This window comes from Sipha flava, unplaced genomic scaffold (assembly GCF_003268045.1).
Source record: "Sipha flava isolate LNK unplaced genomic scaffold, YSA_version1 228_pilon_pilon, whole genome shotgun sequence".
Taxonomy (NCBI): domain Eukaryota; kingdom Metazoa; phylum Arthropoda; class Insecta; order Hemiptera; family Aphididae; genus Sipha; species Sipha flava.
The window spans coordinates 19994-35139 of record NW_020272864.1 but is presented as its reverse complement, the minus strand read 5'-3'; the positions used below and the strand labels follow the sequence as shown (position 1 = coordinate 35139).

At 37.3% G+C, this 15146-nt stretch overlaps 1 protein-coding gene across 4 annotated transcripts in view; it reads left to right on the top strand.

Annotated features, from left to right (window-relative positions):
- LOC112683505 (heterogeneous nuclear ribonucleoprotein C-like 3) overlaps positions 1 to 15146 on the top strand; it is a 117192-nt gene that overhangs the window by 85441 nt on the left and 16605 nt on the right. For all 4 annotated transcript variants that reach the window (XM_025554557.1, XM_025554558.1, XM_025554559.1 and 1 more), the window contains exons 5-6: positions 1573 to 1590; positions 13056 to 13279. In XM_025554557.1, coding sequence (XP_025410342.1) covers positions 1573 to 1590; positions 13056 to 13279 — 242 coding nt within the window. The remainder of the gene's footprint in view (positions 1 to 1572; positions 1591 to 13055; positions 13280 to 15146) is intronic.

Sequence of the window (15146 nt, the reverse complement as noted above, 5' to 3'; positions counted from 1 at the left end):
CGTTGACAGATCCGCCGCGGCCATATCCATTTTAATACAGGTAAACCTCGCGTGCGAATTATCAGGTTTAAAGGCGCGTCCACGTAACACGCAAACACGAGATACGCAAATTCATCGCGTAATCATAATGCGGACGTGTTTACAAATAGTACGCACAGAGCACACACTCGTATTTCATGATCGCGATAATAACGGGTACACATCAAAGATATTTATGACGATCATTGGACGGGGTTAATCGTGTTTGCGTACTGTTCGCCCGGTGGTGATACTTTAAAATTAAAACCAGGAGTCTTTCGTCTGCAGGTATAATTTTTCTAAAGCGCATATCGCTTTTTACAAGTTTAGATCCAATAGAATTCTGTAGCATTTCAAAATCACTATTGTTCATTCGAAGGAAATCTGAAAAATTAACAGCTTCGTTTATTCTTAAATCGTTTAATAAGTTGGTCCGGCAAAAACAAACGGGATTTTTATAAATATCACTGACCCTAAATTGGTGACTATATTTTAATTTTCGATATTTTTTATATCATACTTTTCATAAATACATACTAGTCTATGTACGCAGCACTAGCAATAATAATTTCATCATCAGTATCGAGCATTTTGAACAAATAACACACGACCACTTGGCATAAACACCAAAATTGAACTGTAAGTTTTCAATCTTCATTTCTTTATTCGTGGACAACAGTAAAATCAAAAACAGCAAACACTATGCTTACAATGTACGAAGTGTTTAATAATTACAAACATTACACACGGTTCAAATGCATGTGCTGTATTTTATGTCTGCACTCTATGTGGACCCACCTTTATAATATGCCTGATATTTTATGATTTGTATACCGCGAACCCTTGTAAACCTCCGATGACCATCTATTCACACCATTAAAATTTACTGCGATTACGTGGTAATTCTCTTGAGTACAACCATAACATTATCACATGCGTTGTACGAAACGTGTCATGTGCTGATCATGTTCACACTATTTATGGGACAAATCCGGATTCACCTAAATTTGAAAATTCAAATTTAACGTTTCCGAAATCCAAGTTCCTGATTAGATTTCAAAATTCGAATTTTGCTCTAAATACGGATTTCGAATTTTGAAACATTGCATTGCTATTCGTTTATGCATTAATTATAATAAAGTCATAATAAATAAATCATTTTTTTAAATTAAATCAATACATTTAAAGTGAGTATATTCAATTCACAAAATAGTCATTAGTAGAATTTAATTTTAAATTATCTAATACAACCGACGAAATATCAAAACCTATGCATAATGTAGTTCCAGAAATTTAAATTCAATTATTTATAAAAATACAAAATTTGAAAATCCTGATATTTTGGATTATTGAAGAATTCAGATTTATAATACATCACTAGTTTACATTCGTATTTGATTGTGACAAAAATGTAGCTTTTGAATTATAAATAGGTACACACCACTCAGTTAATTTTCACAATACATAATTACATAATATAGTCCATGTAAACATACCATATATATATTGATTTGTGATTATAATTATTTTGTTTTTTTTTTTTTTTTGTTTCAGGGAATATTATTACAACAGGTAGGATATAATATTATATTTTTGTATACTTTATAAAATAAAAATAACCTAATCTTAGAGTTTGAATAGTGTATATGGCTGTTTAAAATAAATCGATTACATCGTTGGTCTGCTTACCAGCTATATATACAGAGAACTAAGTATCATAGGACTTGGTAAGCGAGATAAAATTGAAGTTTTACAACAAAAAAAAAAAAATAATAATAATAATAATAAAAATAAATAAATAAAAAGCGAGAGACCGAATATAAGTTTCAAGGAATTTAAATAGTAACTCTGTTAGGAGTAGTTTTTTTTCACAAACCCGTTTAAAATACTCCGGAGGCAACTTTTTATCATAGCGAAAATAATAATTCCATGCACTTCTCGCGTATACAACTAACTTTTTTTTCTCCCTCGCGTGGCGTTTTGTCAAGAACAAAATCAATTTTTGACGAGATTTTTTTTGCCATTCAAGGGGAAGAAAATATTTTTTCGTCATATAATGAAGACGCTAAATTGAATTTTGAAATTGTTCGTTGTAAAAATAAGTAAATTGCATTGAAAACGATGCTGATGGACACCGGGAATAATAATAGAAACAAATGAGCACCAAACAATTTTCGTTGGGTTTTCCGAGTTCGCAAACGAAGAAGAAACGCATTGTATAGCTAAATCACATTGCAAAATTCAATCGTTACGTTACTGCCTCTTATGGTGTCGTATTTTCATCACCACTCAATTACAGGGAAGTTACAAAATCATTTGGTTTTAGCAACTCTTTGGTATAAATGTCTTATGTGGTGGCTTATCGGTACAATTGTTTTTCATTCTGAGATTTTTTTCACTCCCTACTCCACCATCTACGTACATGGTGTATGAACCGAGTTGGTTTTGACGATAAATCAAAAACTTGTTCGTTTAAGTTTGTTTGTGACGACAAGGAAAAATATAGAGAATCATTATAATAATAAATACTTTGAGTAATGTCGAGATGAGAAATTGGCAATAAGTCTCGTACGATTGTTGTCGTATAAGTATGCGTTAGTACACTTGCACACATATTCATACACACACCCGTACACCGCACCTATGTCAAGAGGTTTAATATTTGATGTTAATCGTATGGGGCGGATACGCTGTCAGTAATAAAAGTCGACCTGAGAAATACGTATGAATATTTATGAGTTTCTCTCTTTCGTTCGATGATGGATGACGGCAAGTCCAAAGGGACGCGTCTACAACATTATTCTAACAATACTTATACTATGAATATTATTTTACTACGATTTTGATAATATTATATATAGCTGCCGCGCGATGTCAAAAAAAAGTCACAAAAATTAATACTATTCAAAAACCGAATCTTTTGTCTTTCTTACCAATCTAGACGCCCGTGTGACACGACCAGAATTCATCAATTCGAACCGGTTACAAACAAACAATATTGTCCAATAAAATATATTGTAAAAAATCACATATTTTTTCTAGTATTTGTATAAATAAGTACTTTTATGGAGCTAAGATTCGCACTATAATTTTCTTCAGTTTAACATTTCGAATACGAAATTTGTCAAGTGCTTATATCAGACTTCAATGATAAAATTATAGATAATTTATTACGAGCTAATAACAAGGGGCCGTAACCCGAAGTTCATAATTTTTACTTACGTACCTGCAAGTATATAAAGGTGAGTGTGTGTAAAGTGTGTTCATAAAATATGTTTATTTTAAGTGCGATGAATGTAAAATCGTTTTAAAAGTCACAAAGCGTTTTCGGGTGAATGTATATACGCAATTATATTGTACAAAGATACTATAGCAAAACGCACAGAAAACGTCAAGGTAAAGACGATAGAAGAGTATGGCGGTTCGGTGTAATAGTGAATGTGGGCTAGGATATCCATGAGAACAATGCGGTCGTTAAGGGTGTGAACGCGGAAGTCGGTAAATATGCAAAAAGGTGAAGGAAACAACACATTGAATTTTCATCAGCAGCCGTTTTATGGGCGCGAGCGAGCGGGTGCACCAAGGGCGAATTACGGACGAGAACGCACTCTCTTTTGAGAAGGAAAATAATAAATAAATAATAAAAATCTATTATTCAAAACAGACAACCCGAAAACGGTCTTTTCCGCTCCAAGTGCTGACGAGACATTATTTAAACTTAATTGAATTCGCAAGACGGACGCCTTTGTACCACCCTAATGGATCGAAGCCGATATTATAATACGCTACTGACGCGGGGATGTGTGGTGACGCGCGGTAGCGGCAGTAAAGGTGTCGACTTTTTTCCTCGTTTTCTCTTTTCGGTCGGCACTTGTCCGTGCGCGCATTCAAAAAACGCCACCGTGGTAATCGAGACGTCTGTAATGTAAATATTAAGTGATACACGTTTGCGGAAAAAACCGTTTGATTCCCTTGTGCGGCGGAAAAAGGTGTGCACTGCAATGAGGGTGTATACCGTACATACATTTATTGCGTACATATAATTTTCGACGTAACTAGACGTGCATCCCCAAGCTTAAAATGTGCAGGCCTCACCTCTCCTACCTTCTGGTGGTATTCAAAATGGTTTAGTGTGATGGATGGAGGCAGGTCGGTCCTGAAGGGGTGTCTTGGGGAGGGTGTCTCACCTCCCCCCCCAACAAAAACACCAGTCGGCAGTCGGACTCTTTTCATTATAGCCTAGAAAGATCTAATTTTACTTAAGGAAAACAAATATTACATATTTTTTAATACAGTGTATACACGAATAAAATGTATATAACTACTTATTTTACAATATATATAATTTAACTGTCAATTTTAAGAATGTGCGACACTGACACATATATACATGTTAAAATGTAATAATACGGCTACATATAGTTAATTATACTACATACATTGAGTAAAAAAATTGTAGTCGGAATTTTTCATATTATTCACCCCCTTTGATTTTCATCTTCGGGCCGGCCCTGTGTGGAGGGTGGTGGATTTGAAAACTTTTGACTCCAATGAATTCGTAAACTCTTCGTGATTTGTACACTGTTAACAATATTGCAGGTCTAGTTGCGCCAATAAGTACCTACACGCCGTGTGACTACGAAAATTGATACGTCGTATACGTGTGTTGGAGCAGCGTGAGTGCACAAATATTATTGTAATTACTACGACGACCAGATGTTACGAAAGAAAAATTTAAAAAAACATTACTGCATATACAACCGTTTTGCCGTGCCATATATTTTATGTTCCACTTAGCGATTCCGATGTATTTAAATTTCACATACGAAACAATATAGACCTGAAAATAAATGAGCCATTGTTATTTTTTTATAAGAATCGCGTTTTCATGTATTCCGGCGACTACGATGCGTATAATGAACGCGCACCGTCGCCGCTCCGAGTCCAGCGCTGCAGTGTGGACTTTGATCGTTCAATCGTGTGCTAAAACGAAACTGATGAAGTGATGAGTGACTGATCAACATTGTTGGAATTCACGAGGAAAATATAAAATATACCCACACGCCGAGGACAAGCGGTACCGTTGGTGGTTTTGGATTTTATGAAAAAAAATCTAAACAGCTTATCTCTGAACCGCATGTACGAAAAAACGGAAGTCCAGCGCGTTACAAACGAATTATAGTCTGGTTATTGAATAAAATATGGCTGTCGTAAAAATATCGAGAAACTTTCAAATCGCGATACTAAATCATAAATTGAGATAAATAATCTAACCTAACCTAACTTGACTCAATGACGTTTTAGACTTAAGTACACATTGTTCAGCATTTATTACCATGACCGATTCGAATTAGTTTCCGTCAAAGCAGTCCGAAGAAATTAAATTCCGAAACAGATTTTGAAGCATGGTCGATTCGTTTAAAAATAGGATGACCTATGCGACCGATCTAATTACAACAAATATAATAAATTATACTAATATTGTAAATCAGTTTTGTATCTTTCAAACGTTTACGTTTAAGAATAGAAATAAATACATTTTAGTGATTTTGCGATGTTTATGGGATACTATTGAGGTTGAAAAAAAACCATATCAAGAAAATACGAAAATTAATGTTCGAAAAGAAAATGCTTAGTTAGAAATTGCGACACGATAAAACATAGTTCCGATCGAATTCCGCGTTTCAAATTGAATAAATTGTAATTGCTATTCATTTCTACGCGTTTAGAATCGTAGGTAATTCTACCTACGTACGTACGCAATCACGTTGCGTTGTTAAACACATAATTTATACTACATTAATCTAACGGTACCGACATCGCGAGCGGGATAATTGTTATTTTACAGCTTTAAATTACAAATGTACGCGGCGGAATAAAAAAATTAAATAAATCGTACGTGCAACGCGTGCAAGACAACGAGGCGCACCTGTTCTCGCACCGAGATTTATGGTCAACGAGAATCGGTCATTAGTACCGCGCGCGGTGGACGGGAAATCGAGTATGCGTTCAGATTCGTCGACGGAGGTGCACGTCCGAGTACCGGCGAGTTATGAGATTTCTCGTTGGCTCGACCGAAAGCGAATTGTCGTATACGCCGATTGACTTGTGCGCATAGACACCAAAAAATCACATATAAAAATTAAGGCAACACTTAAAGAAAAAGTTAACAAGCTTCCTATCGTGGCCGAGTCACACGATCACTATAGAAGAACTCCTTTATTGGTTTTTGTCTTCTCTCTTATATATATATATATATATAACCTAATTACACATATTGATAACACGCTAATTTGTAAATTTGCAATGCCCTCATATTTTATATTATAATCATCATCTAGTGCGGTATATTTTCGTAAACTAACGACAGTGTGAAAATAATACATGCTAATTCGAACGTAGGATAAAAAATGTTGTTTCACATTTATCTTTTTATACACTAAAATGTTATGATAAGCTATTTTTCTATTGTAACATGAATACACGTTTGTTTTATTTGTTTTAATATTTCTAAATTGCCTAATACTACTGAATGTACAAAATTTCTCATACACGGCCGGCGGACCGTCAATCGGTCCCGGACGTTTAGCGGCTAAACGAAGTGCTGGCCGCGTGTACGACAAATGACCGCGGCAGATGTCACCGGCTGATCGGCGATTTATTTCGCGGCCTCCGGAATAGTTGACGCGTTACCAAGAGCGCGCGAAATCCGTGCACGGAACAAGAATTGTTCACCGGAACAAGAACGCGATCCGGGTATTTGCGAAACTAAATCGCTTGCGACAGCGTTTCCGACTAGGATGCGGTGCCGAAGTTCGTCCGAAATAAGTCTCTGCCCGTTGCAACCCTTGCGTTGTCATCGCCCGGACGAACGAAGTCAACAATCGTCGAGAAAATCGTCGCTCAACGTGTGCCGACCAGAACAGAGCAGCGTATTGATCACGTGTTCCGTTTATTCTGAAACCGTTTTTCCAACTGACGTTTCTTTTTTTCGTAGGCCTCAAGTGCTCAGTTATATGTTTACCGCTGTGTTAAAAAAAAAAAAAAAAAATCAATTAATTTATAAAAAAAAGCTCTTAATATGCACGGGTCAAGGTTGAGATAAGAAGTTTTGAAAATTTAAAAAAAAAAACCACAGTCTGATCGTCGCGATCTTTAAACAGACCGAACGTGCACGTAAATCGTAAATTAAAATTTCGCCGTTTATTGCGAGCCGTCATTTTAACAGATGCACAGAAAACATCCCGTCGGTTCTGCCATGTAAACTTTCATTCGGTTGTCAAACATGATACAATATTATGCAGAACGGAAACGTCTGAATCGTCCAACTCTCGGGCGAGAAAATCGATCCACGCGTACCAGTAAATTATATTTCATTTTAATATTTCCGAGATGTTATTAGTTTGTAACGGTGCATTTCTCAAATTGACGGGTCTGCTGAATGTCAATTATTGTCGTTAAGAGCATACGGACGCTTTCGAATGGAAGTAATATCCCGCGCAGTGTCGTTTGGAAGTTTTTCAGGACAAATTCGTATTAAAAAAATAAAAATATTAATGGTCCGGAGACGTCGCGAAGAATAAACCAAAACCAATACCAAAAGCGGTAAAAATAAAAAAAAAACTTTTCGTGGACCGAAATCTGGACATGAATATTCTCCAATACATAATTACAAAAAGTGTCGCGAGCGAAAAACGTACTGGCGGACGGAGGAGCTGATCTTGAGTTATTTTTTCTCAGGCTCGCGAAGAAATGATTTGTCTTAACTGTACGTAAACGAACGCACACACACACACACGCACACACAACTGCAAGTGATGATACACTAAAGATGATTTTGGTGACGCTTTGTCGTATTCGGTTAGAAGTACGACGTATAAGATATACCGTGATGCTGATTCAGTCATGTTGGGTCGGTCATTGTAATTCGATCACATATTGTCGGTAGTAAATCCAGGGGGGGGGGATTAACGGGCTATACCCCATCACCCGAAATATATCTCTTATTTCGTAAAATATACAATAATTGTAAAACATAGGTACAATGTTATATTGTTAAACGATTTTCACAATTTCAGTATACTAAATAATAACACATTTTAACATTGATGTGTTCCATCGACTTACTAAAAATGAAAATGTTGTTACTTGCGTAGGAAAGAATTTATAATTCTGCCCCTCCATATTATCTCCTGACCACGCCACTTCATATTATCATAAATTTTGTCGAGGCGTAACGTAAACGGTGTACTGTGCAACAAACTAGATTTTTGAAGAGAACGAACGAAACCGATTGTGTGTTGACTGCTCGTGGCTTTCGAAAATAATTCCCGGCTACGCGCTACGGTTTCCGACCGGACGGCTAGTTTTTTTTTCTCTCAGCAAACCGCCCGTAACCACCTACCGCGTGTAATATTATCGTAAACCGTACGCGCGCATTGTTTGCGCACGTCACTCGACGGCGGCAAAACTTGTGCGCGACAAAAGTTCGGAGTCAAACGAATTGATAAAACACCACAGTGGGGGGAGGGGTCTGGTCGCGCCGGCCGTAAGGGTTTGCGCGGTGGATTCGACGACAATGGGGTAGCAACGGCCCACCACTGCATTACGGCGAAATTCCCCGCCGTCGCTATTACGTTACATTAGTTACGGACTGTCGAGCCAGATAAACGACGTTCGTTAGCGGATCCTGCACCATCGTGTACATACATACGTGTACGTGTGTGTGTGTGTGTGTGTGTGTGTGCGTGTATGTGTGAGGTGTGTATGTGGTGAGAGAGATAGATAGAGGGAGAGAGAGAGAGAGAGAGAGAGAGAAAGAGAGAGAGAGAGAGAGTGCGTGTATAACGTACTCGTGTTGTGTCTTCTTCCGTAGCCGATGAAGGTGCGCGCGAACCGTTTCAAAACTCTACACAAATTTACTCTAAAACTCGCGTTATTATACGACCGTGCACGTGCAACTTCTGCAATTATTAACGACCACGACGATTTTGCATTAGAAGGCCGCCGCGGGGCGAACGAGTGTAACGACAACAAAGAACATCGGTTCGCTGCAGTGCAAGTAACACCGTCTAAATACTCATCTTACGTTGTCACTACACGAGGAATGATGGATTTTTATTTCAATTTAATTTAAATATTTTTATTTTTTTTTTTTCAACTCGAGCGTCGTCTTATAACCGAAACTGCGATTATTTCCAAGTCTAGTATTATCGCAGTAAACGAAAACCGAAATCATTTAGTTATATTATTGAGAACGTTCTTTTGACGCGATGGCCAATAACCGACCTAGTAATATCGTAGGTACACTCGTTTACCGGTGCTCGTTCTGGTAATTTTTTCCTCGGCGCCATCGGTTCATTTTAAATTTTAAAAGTTTTAAAATTCAAGAAAAAAAAACTACCAATTCCACGTACTTTTAAGAAAGAGTCAAAGTTTGAAAATTAAAAAAAAAATAAAACGCAAAAGGACGGATTTACACATTGTGGTCGGGAAATAATGAATAGGTAAGAGGGGTGTTTACGTAATGTAATCGCAGTCCTTTCCAAATTCTAGCTCTGATTACAGCACAACACTTATTCGTGGCTATATAATTCTAACATTAACAGTTTTCGCGAAATTTATTTGACTGGAAATCCAATTATGCGCTCACAAAGTATACAGAAACGGTTCACCGTGGTGGGACATAGCTATGATCCGCCCGCAGAGGTGCTTCGGAATACGTTTTTAAACTTTTTCGAAAAGTGTTGATGGACAAAATAACGAAATCCTATGCAACGTGAAACCTGACAAATGTGCAGATCAAGTGATTATATTATTACCCTCGATATCACAGCACCGTCGGAAGTACGTACATACGATACATACTGTACGAGCATACATTATTGTTTAAATAATTTAAAAATTAAGTAACTGTACAACGGGTGTTGGTCCGTAGTCGTATAACACGTGTGATGTATTGCTAATATTACTATATATTAAATATTGTACGCTGTATCGTACACATGTGACGGAGGAATAGAATTTTTGATGAAATCCGTCGTGACCGCACGCGTAGCCGAAGGTAATGAACTCCACAAGAATTTATTGACGATTTTGGATATTTACGACCACGAAGGGTCATGTACGATATATCCTGTTATACCGTATATGCTACACGTTTTATGTATACGTCCAAGTTCCGAACGAGTAGCGAAGTATGGCATTTTTTAAATATTACTCGAACAAGGTCGAACGATTATATTATTATATACCATTTTACGAGTCCGCCAAACTTCACATGCGTTCATCGAAACGAGTTGTTTTATATATTTCTATAACTGGAATAGATTTACACTTACTAAAAAAAAAAAAACGATTTATTATATCGATCATCGATCTCACTGTGGTGCAGATTAAGACTTTTGGTGCGGATTTATGAACTGCTCGATCAAAAAAAAATTGATCGCTGAAAAAAAAAAACTTGAATCGAAAATGATCTGTATGTTTCAATTAAAACGAATTAAATCACAATAAATGTGTATGTATTATACGTGTCATGTGTGTATATGAAATTTTCAGTACACGTTTTGTGTTTATGATTTTAGTTGAAACATTCCTATCCCGGGGGAGGGAGCCTAAACCAATTCAGGGCAACAGCACACATAATAAATACAAAAAATACGACAAATATTTTATAAGCTTGGAGTATTATATGCCCCTCTTATACAAGTCATCTTTATTTCACACCAGTACACCTACTCATGGTGGAAACGCGTTAATCTTTTACTCTCTATTATTCTCGACGACGAAAGAAAGACGTACATGCAGCCATCGCTATAACGAGATCGTATAACCAGAGGAAAATATTGCTAATACGGTAATCATAACGAAAATTCCGAAAACGTCTATTGTTATTTACGTTAAACAGAAGTCGTCTGCGGAATAGGTACCACGTGAACACGTGCCAGAAGTCACAAACATTATAACAGCGTATTATGAACGATAATCAAACGAAAAAAAAGTTATGTACACCATAGACCCAACACATTACGGGATAACCTTAAGATATTTTTTAATTTGTTTGTAGTTATAGATCGAAGTTAAGTGTTTTAATTTTAAGCTTTTTATGTGTGCGTAATGAGTAAACGCATATGCCACGATTAGAGTACAAAAAGTATAATTGTTTTCGAGGAAAAACTCCAGAATAACGTAACTACTGCTGAACGGAAATAAACCAAATAATAATTATCACACTATTCCGTGTTGTGCACTAAGGAACGAGGAACATACAGATATTTTAAACAAAACAATAGCTAAAAAAATTGATTCTTGATAAATTAGAAAAGAAGATGTGTCTACCCGAGTTAAGTCTGAAAACTTCTCAAGTCAATAAAAAAAAAAAACCCGTGTACATAATGTAGTATCACTTATTATTATTCGACAATTTACACAACAGGGTTAACTCGTATTAAAATTGTCACGTTGTTATTTTCTGTGCCGTAACGTGTGTGAACAATGAGGTTATACTACGGAAGCGCATGCGTGTATCAAATAATATTAAACTGTAAATTCCCAACGGAAAACGTAGTGTAGTGTAATACGTGACGACGAACGTATTGAAACACAATTCGCGGCTTAACAGCAAAACAATGTTCGAACGGTCATGAAAGTGATTTGATACACATAATACTTAAACATATTGTATTTTACGCTCGTTACGTCGCATTAATATTTAGCGATTTCGATAAATCATATTAAACATTATCGCGATCGCGTCATGTGCGTGACCAATAAAAATCATTCGAAAACCCATCGACATCACTTAACGCGTCGCGCATCAAAACGCTGCGGATGACAGTAACCTCTAAGTTTGATCTCGTATTACACAAGTATATTACGAAGGTGTGTCGAGGTAGTGTGTGTGTGTGTGTGTGTACTTCGTTTTCATCAAATGCAAATTCGCGTGTCATAAGCCGATGAGGCGGTATTACGGTTAAGCTTTGGTGCCCGTCACGTCTCAACTGTGGCGCGTCATGAGAAAAATCGCGTGTCGTCAACGGTTGAATGCGCGCGGTGTTTTCATGCACACGTATAATTTCGTCGTCGCTCCGTGGGTACCTCCCGAAGAACGTAAAACCCGATCGCAGGGACGGTTTTAGGAACTTAAATAGGGTGGAGTCAGGTAGAGGTATAGATGTGGAAATATTTGTTGAAATTTAAATAATCGACTATTTACACTACGATTTCGTACATCGAAAAATACCACGATTACGCGAAATATACTTCGACGAAAGTCGAATGGTTTCTTTCCGTATGTATATTAACAAATACAAACAATATTATCCTACGGTGTTTTAATATGAATTTTTTTTTCTTTTCTTAATCCTGAACACTATGGTTTCGATCTAGAAAACGTCTAGACGGGACCAAGTCCCTGGTCGGTTTCCTCTCACTAATCGATCTCGCGCGAACAAAGGAGAACGATAAAAATCCACCTAAAGGCCATAAGAAAACGACCGAGTAACCGTCGAGCTCCGGCAAAGGACCGTCGTCCGTACCTACACGCGGCCGCCGAGCAGGACATGAAATTCTCCTCGGAGCTGGCGTTAACGAAATTAAATCAATACGAGTGATGGTGGGCGCGAGGGCGGAGGGGATTGTTTTTAATGGGCCTAAGAGTTATGATCCGGAAAACGGGGCAGACTACGTGATATCCGAGTGCAATTTCGAAAACCCGATGAATTACAACCCATTGTGTTCCGTGGTGTACGCGGTGAGGGTACGAGGGGTTTGGGGTTGGGGCAGAGAATACGGTGTAATCGATTTCGTCGGATAATTGGAACCGACTAAAAAGAGAGAAAAAAGAAACCCAGCCAGTCGACGTGCCGCGCGTGCATACACGTCGTACAACGGCATCGGGAAATATTGCACGTCTTACACGATAATTACAATAATAATAATAATGATGAAAACGATAACGGTAACAACGATGACAGTGTAATACATATCGTCTTTTTCTCGTGCCCTGTTTTCCCGCGTGCCCGCACACGCATTAGCTACTACGCAGCCTCGTCGTCGCCGTTGCTCTCGGCAGCCGCGGCGGTCAACAACTGCGGCGGCGGCGGTGCCAAGTCTTCGAAACGTCAGAAAGTCAGCCACGCGTTCTCGGCGAAGGGCGGCCGAAGTCAGAACGGGGGCGGCGGTGGAGGTCAACCGACCGCCGGTCAAGGGATGCAACAGCCGCATCACGCCATCGTGCCGGACCAGCTGAAACTCTACAGTGAGTACCGAAACATATACCGTCGAATACCCCACCAATTACCGATCTCCGAGAGGCAACGGGTTCGAATAGATATGTGCTTGATCGTTCCCGCAAGTACAGGGACATTTATCCACTGTTTGATCCCAAGTCTTAATAAGTCGTAATAATCCTTTTTCTCTCTTTTTTTTTTTTTTATTTCTGGCCCATGATTAGAACTCTGGATGCAACTAGCTCGCGAAACGCGATACGATTAAATGTTTTAATTTTTTTCCCCCGGCGGTTAAAGTAAATCACTATCCAAACATTTGTATGACAGTGTATTCTATACTCGTTATCATATACCTATAATATATATTATAGAGTATATATTATATAGTGTTGGACCCAGATGCATTTCTTCAGAATGGTCCACAAAAATGTCATCTCGTAAAGTGATAAAAAAGTGCTCGTAAATATTGTAAAATATCAGAATCCCTTTAATGGTACTTTATTTTAAATGCAAAAACAATTAAATTAACTACATAGTTAGCGTCATTATTTATAACACAACTATATGATATAAATAATACCATATCATGTAAAAATTCATTTTTTTTTTAAACGATTTACAAATTGTACAATAGAATTTTTTCTAAATTACAAAATTCTGCTGATAATTAAAGTTATAAATATTGATCATAAAAAAATATCAATAACAAAGAGGTATTTTGACGATTTATGAATCTTTAGAAATGAGGGCCCCCCGACATAAATTCATCTGGTTTCCAGGATACGTTGGCGACCGTTGGGTAGTGGTCATGGCCAGGCCGACACTGTGTATTGGCGACAATTGAGACAATTTGAGTTGTATCGTTCTTCTTCTGGGTGTGTGAATTGGGCGCGCATGTGTTGCATAGGTGATCAATCGCGAGCGCAGTTTATGTCCGCGCGCACCGGAAACGATTGAGTTTACTTCTCACACCAGGGCTGTATTGAGGTCTGGTAGCGCCCCTGGCAAATCACTCTATTTGCGCCCCCCTATCCCCCAACGGGAAATTTGCATTTTTCCAAAAAATCTTTTTAGATAGGTATAAAAAAAATATACAAAAACATATCTAATATACAAGGTAATAATTACTAATAAACTTTAATAACTATTTGTATTACTTCAATCAATACATTATAAAAACATGTAATTTTCTTCAAATTTTTTTGTTATACAATTGTGTTAGATGATTTTAAATTTATTTTAATACAATATTACAATGGCACTTTTCTCGCTTTTATAAAGGCAAACTTCTCAACGAAATTATCAAATTAAATTGTTTTAACTACATCTTTTTCATATTTTGTGAAAATTATTACGTCAGTAGTGTTAAAGTTTGTGCCTCTTGTCCTGCACTGAATACAGCTCTGCCTCACACGATCGCTTCAAAGTATCCGAGTTGGGTCCTGAGTACTAAGGGCTAACCGCAGGTAGTGTATTAGTTGGATCCCGGATTTTCATAGGTACTACACTAGTTGGGTCCCAGATTATTATAGGTAATAAACTAGTTGGGTCCTGAATTATTTTATGTATTACACTAGTTCCTGAATATTTTTTGGTAAGTACTATATTATACTAACATTTTCCTTCCTATTTTAACAGACTTAGAACTGTCTATGATCTATTTAGACCACAGGTATGGTTAAAAATGTTTTTCATAGTTTTTTTCCATTGAAATATAAATTATTAGAATTGTGCTGGTAAAAATATTAAAATTATTATATATAATATATTATATAAATATAATAAATGGTACTACTCAACTGGTGTAGTACCTAAAATAATTCGGGACCCAATTCGGATGCAGCCGATCGCTTGACAAATTGACAAACGGTCACGATCAAAACGTTACCACGCTGT